At 48.2% G+C, this 6,024-nt stretch overlaps 1 protein-coding gene across 1 annotated transcript; it reads right to left on the minus strand.

The window, feature by feature from the left end:
* Positions 1-1,592: 1,592 nt before the first annotated feature.
* On the minus strand, positions 1,593-4,072 carry LOC119365009 (dCTP pyrophosphatase 1-like). The gene is made up of 2 exons (XM_037630587.1): positions 3,549-4,072; positions 1,593-2,024 (listed from the first exon to the last, which is right to left on the minus strand). The coding sequence occupies exons 1-2, from the start codon at positions 3,690-3,692 to the stop codon at positions 1,794-1,796; spliced, it is 375 nt and encodes a 124-aa protein (XP_037486484.1). The 5' UTR covers positions 3,693-4,072; the 3' UTR covers positions 1,593-1,793.
* Positions 4,073-6,024: the final 1,952 nt, after the last annotated feature.

Here is a 6,024-nt window from a genome sequence, read left to right on the forward strand (position 1 = left end):
CCTCTAGGGCATATTTCCTTCACCGAGCGTCTTCAGCAGCATGACTGAGGCAGTGAAGGAGGTGGGCACCGCCATCAGGGAGAGCAAGAGTGTGGATGTCCACCCTCAGCTATACAACATCGTCATGGAGCAGATTGGCTTCAGCCCAGAGGCTCCAATGGTGGCTCTCAGCCACCTGCTGGCAACAAAGCCCATGGTGTTGGGATTATTGCCTTGGGAGTAGCCCAGAGGGTGCTCTGGCTGAGGACCCGACTGAGCAAGCACTACTACTAGTGTTGCTTGTACTGGTGGCGACGGCGTGTGTGATCCTCGACGGCGATGGCGACAAGGACGACGATGACGATGTCGACGTATATTTTGTGTAGTTAGGGCTTGAAAACAATCTTATGGTGTGTATACTTTGGTGATGTGGTATATACTAACCCCTCACGGTGATCCTCGCGGTGATCACGAACTTGCGGTGATAGGATGACACCCTCTTTTGGATATGGTGGTAGGATGACACCAAAGTAGTGCTAGGTTGAACTTGTTATGATCATGCATGCTTACTAATGCTCTTCTGCTCCATTGCTTGCTCCTACAGTTCTTCATTGCTTGGTGTTTGTGTGTTCCAATGCTTGTTGCTTGAACTTATTGCTCGTTTGCACTGCGAGGGAAAGTGGTATGTGGTGTTCGAAGGTAGGGTTCAAGGGGTTTACAGTTCATGGGAAGCTTGCAACAAACAAGTTTCAGGGTACAACGACAACAACCACGGAGGAGGGTTTAAGACTAGGCAGGCGGCAGAAGATGCTTACTCCAAGTATGTGCGAGAGCATTCATGCAACAAGGTTGAGGTTGGCAAGAAGGTGGATCGACCGTTAGGGCTGAAAAACTTCCATCATTTTCGTCCAGTTCATCGTCATAACAGTTGGCGTTGGTGTGCTCGGTGTGATCGTGTGTAAGGTGTGGTAGTATTGGCAAGCTCACCAAGTAGGGTACAAGATGAACACAACTCTATGCTCGTATTTAACCAAACAACGTGCAACCGTGTTAGCACATACTCCCTCCGGTCCTCAATAGTCTGCGTATAAAATTTTCCAATTTTTCCCTTAATAGTCTGCGTACTAAGCCACCGCAGCTAGTCTTTCCATCCATGCCGCTGCCCTTTCCATCCCATCCCTTAATTAGCGCCCGTCACTAACCAATTGGCATGCAGAGCATGCATGCAGGGGCGTGCGCTACGAGGAGTCAAAGGAGGACAGCCAATCAAGGCGTCCGCAATTATTTTTCAGCAGGATATCCGTATACACAGATCACACTGTTGTGGGGGTAAAATTGTCCAGTTTTTTGCATGGCTGCGTCTCCTTGGTATCCGGGCTTTGTGTTATGCGCAAGGTAAAAAGGACCGGAGGGAGTACAATGCAAGCAACCAAACGCAGTGCGTAGAGGCATCGTTACGATGCAGGAAGAGGACATGCAGGCAACCAAACTAAGTGCAGATGTTGGTTTTTCATCTGCGTTTGCTCAGCGAGGCTAAACTAAGACAAGTATGCAAATGGGGAAAAACCATGCAAGTAACCAAAGACGCCCTAAACAAGACCAGCACCGCACTCGGTATCTGCCGTGGACAATGGCTGTACGGCGAATTTCATGGCAAATTCAGGGTAGTAACTTATATTGTCTGGCGTACGCCACAATCTGAAACTATCACAATTTAACTTGACCCAACCGACCACAAGTTTGCCGGAAGTTCACGTTCTCAAACTGCAAAAAAGTAGACAATCCCTCCGCAGATCATATTAGGCGTTCGCTCATCAGGCGCTCTTTGACGGCGCCGGGTACTTGACGGCGTTCTTCACGATCTTCTTCAGGGCCGCGTCACCGAGGTCGACGCCGCACATGTCGGAGAGACGGATCAGGTAGAGCAGCACGTCGGAGAGCTCCTCGCCGAGGTGCTCCTTCTCCCTCTCCTCCCAGCCAGGCAAGCCCTTCTGCACCTCGCCTTTCCACATGAACAGCTCCGACAGCTCCCCGACCTCGCCGACCTGCACAACAACACATCTTCAGGTAAGAACAAGTATAGAAAATAACAGATCAAGCAAGCTCTATCGTATCGCACTACGTGATGAAAATAGAAAAAAAAAATCTGATCCGGTCCAAGCCTGATCCTGCAGCGCCGTGCAAAATGTCTAGTCTTGCTCGAGCACGTCCCGGACAGACCGAACACGGTGACAGAACGGCACGTGAACAACATCTGCCGATGCTGTTAAGTCATGGATCGATCTAAGCATCTCATTTCTGAGAGATGAACTGCAAAGTGTAGTGCAGAATTAGTTCTGCAAGACCAAAATTCCCTTCGCCTTGAGACAGGAACAGGAGGCGTGCTTTTATGGAATAGAAAAGCTTGGCACTGAATCACATTCCTGCTTCAGAAAATTCAGTGAGAAGTTGGACAGGGGTGTTGGCTAGTCTGAATTGTACCGGTATAAACACGTTAGACACCAGAATTTTGCGTCGCTTTGACGGTTGACGTATGAAATTCGTTCCAGGGGTCAACGAACGTTGCACCAGGTCGCATCCAAGATGCTAAGCATGAAAGCTGCACCCTTGGCCACGACCCACGAGTTCAAAAAATATCTGATGATCATGTGGTACATGTCCGAGGTAGATGAGAACCTGAGGTGAACTGTGACCACTCCAAAGCTACATGTTCGCCGTCCACAAACAATGAATTACTCGCAATGAACAAAATGGATAGGTCTCAAGAATATTTAGCTGCGACAGTTAGCAAATATCAGGTGCAAAGTAATCCAATTGAATGGTTGGTCAAAAGGGAGCGCACCACAACATACACAAAAAAGGGATTGGTCAAGAATGACCTGTGATGGCTTCAGAATGAAGCGTTACTACCTTTAGTTGTTTAGTAGCACAACCTAGAAGCAGCTCAATACTTTAAACTGATGAAGACATTGTTAGATCATGTGCATGTGTTGTTTCAAATATCGATGATGCCTTGTCATTATTTTAAAAGATTCTGACTAGTAACTAGCGGATACAATGCACCCTGAGACTTGCAATTGCAGCTAAATATGCTTCTACAGTAGTCAAAGACCGAACACGTTATAATACACACCTTCTGGAACTCCACTATCAAGGATCCAGAAAGCCATAAAAATCACATTGGATCTAATGTATAAAAATAAACAAATAATTCTCCTGGGTGTAAAAAATCCCCATAGTTACTATTTACTTTGGGGTCAAATGCAGTCTACAAAACAAATTCTAGAGGAACTATAATCCGGAAGTGTCACGCCCTAAAATAAAAGTTAAAACGCCGCTGCCGTGCATCAGTTTCCATTTCGATAAAAACAGAGTAGCCATACCATGAGTAAGAAATCGAAACTTACTTTGCACAAAACGAAAGGAAAATTAATAGAACAACCCTAAGATTTCCGATGGACTACGTGTTGACAAAACACAGAAAGATCAACACGCGACAAAAGAGAGGATCAGCGCCATACAGAAATAAACGAAGGAGAGGGAAAGAGAGGAAGAAAGAGGATGCAAACCATGGCGAGCAGAAGGTTCCTTGGGCTGTGGTGCTTCTCCCAGTCCCTCTCCTTTGCGAAGTCTTCGAGCCTCCTGGACAGATCCTTCAGGCTCACATCGGCGGCCACCCCCTCCGTCGTCTCCTTCCCTCTCGCCTCCTCCATGGCCGCCTTCTTCTCCGCCTCCGTCGACCTCGCTCGGCACCAACCTTAAACAAATACGAGTGCCTGCCTTTGTTCGGTTCGGTGCTTCGGAAAGCGCAGCTAGGGGCGGAGGGATATATATATTCGCAGGCTTGCAGCAAACTTTGGCGAAAAACAATGAATTAATTAATTAGGAAAGTGTTAACGGCAGCGCGTACACCGCGATTTAAGTTGATTTTTCTTTGCTGCATGAGAGCACCTGCGCCAGAGGGATATCTGGAATATCGAGAGCTTTTACTCATACCAGCCCAGCCAAGGCAGGCAGGCAGTTAATACTTACCTTTTTTGCGGAAAAGTTAATACTTACCTTGTGTATTAGCAAGAGATTATATGGGAGAGACCCTAAAAAAAAGAAATTATATGGGAGAGATGAGCTTGCACTGTGCTGCAGCAGATGCGGTCATTTTTGTTGTGTATTGCCTTTCGCAGATACATGGGTGTATCAAGGAAGGTGTGCAGGATAAGAAAGATGGCACTGGATTCCTTCGATGAGAAATACTTCCATATATGGGGACGCATCGGATGCGTAAAGGCTCTCTGAGACGCAGTTATGGTCGGTTGTCTGGGCAATTCGATGGGGGTCTTAAAGAGTGGTGTCTCTCTCCATCGGCACATGTTGTATGCGGCGTGATGATTACGGCACACCTTAAGCAGATGGTCTAAGGGGAAATTTGGTGCATTCATACATTTTTACAAACCGTCGTCAGAAGCTCAAATGGCAGATTCGTCGCGGCAGTAAACGAAGAAACCGATTGATGCGGAGACGTGCTTACCGCCGAGGCACTGGCCTTACGGTTTGGTCTCAGTTCGGCAACTACAGTCTCGTGTGATCGCATAGAGATGAAGTCCGACAATATTGATGTGATAGAGACAATGAAGAATGAGTATCGCTTTTTGGTCTATCGTCGGCATCTTTTATGATATATATCACATTGCGTGTGACTTACCGCATATTATTTTTCAGCATGCTGCTAGAGAGACTAATTATGCTACCCATGATTTAGCCACACCAGCTAGAAGGAAGGTGTACACCAGATGGATGGAAGTCCATCCGTAGAGATCGTTGATACTCGTGTAAAAAATACTATAGTGATCACCTTGAAATAAAGAGTACTTGGATGTCAACAAAAAAGATTAAGAAGAAGATTGTGCGTGAGGGAGGTTTACCCCTTCGCCTCTCCTCCAAGCGAACAAGGCAGCTAGGGTTTCTGCCTCCCGTGGGCGCCGCCGCCGATTTGCCTAGTCTTCTGTGGCCTTAGGGTCATGGGGGGCGCAATGGATCCTGGCCCTTTCCGAAGGGAGGGCTCTGTTTGTATATATATTTTTAGTTTTGTTAGGGTCTGTGTCCTGGTCAGAAAAACGAGACGACGACGACTCTTTCCAGTACTTATAGTCATCGTTCGGTGGTCTATGAATCTAGATGTAAATTTTTCTTATTTTTTGTGTTCGCTGTACTGCTATGATTGATGATAAATAGATTAAAAGTTTCCTGCAAAGAAATTTAAGAAGAAGATTGTTATCCAATTAATTTTGGAAAATCAGGGTAAAACCAGGCGACAGCTATTTATCGCATTAAGTGCTCATATAGATTAAGAGGGTGTTTGTTTCCAGGGACTTATTGGTTTAAGGACTTAAAAAAGTCCCTATAAGTCCCATCTAAACCAAATAGGAGGGACTTATAGGGACTTTTGGGACTTATGGGGTCATTTGGGACTTACCAAAAAAGACTCTCCGGGAGGAACTTATTGGGACTTATCGATCTGGACGCACCTACCCCGCATCGCCCCGCACGAACCCCGCCCCGCTCGTTCCCCTCCTCCTCGCCTCGCTCCTTCCCTACCTCGCCCCAATCGCCGCCGCCGCCGGCACCCTCAACCGCCGCCGCCATGGCCGATGAGGAGGACGAGATCCCCTTCTTCTCTCAATTCCCCTCGTCTCAACAGGCACCCGAAGGCTCATCCGCCGGTGGAAATCTCGGGAGGGGAATGGGTTTCTTGGATCTCAACAGCAACGTCGACGTCTTCCCGGAGTTGGGCTCGTACCGGCAACTCCTCTTCGACCAGTCGGCCGGTCATGGCCTTCCTCCGGTTGGACCTGGTCGCGGGAGGCCCGTGCCCCAGGGCGGAGGAGGCCGCAGCCGGTCTCTGAACATCGGAGGCCGAGGCGGCTCTCACCTGCATTTGTTCGTCGTCCCGGACGCAGCTGCCGTTGAGGGAGGCGTCATAGGGCATGGCAGGACCTTGTCCCAGGTCACCGGACGCGACGTAGGTCGAGGCAATGGGTCCTCAGCGGC

Source organism: Triticum dicoccoides, chromosome 2B, assembly GCF_002162155.2.
Source record: "Triticum dicoccoides isolate Atlit2015 ecotype Zavitan chromosome 2B, WEW_v2.0, whole genome shotgun sequence".
Lineage (NCBI taxonomy): Eukaryota > Viridiplantae > Streptophyta > Magnoliopsida > Poales > Poaceae > Triticum > Triticum dicoccoides.

What these genes read in the sequence shown, in the direction of transcription:
- LOC119365009 (XM_037630587.1), bottom strand. Translation starts at nt 3,692, where the DNA reads ATGGAGGAGGCGAGAGGGAAGGAGACGACGGAGGGGGTGGCCGCCGAT. An exon ending in GGAACCTTCTGCTCGCCATG is followed by an intron (nt 2,025 to 3,548) that starts GTTTGCATCCTC and finishes GTTGTTGTGCAG; the next exon opens with GTCGGCGAGGTCGGGGAGCT.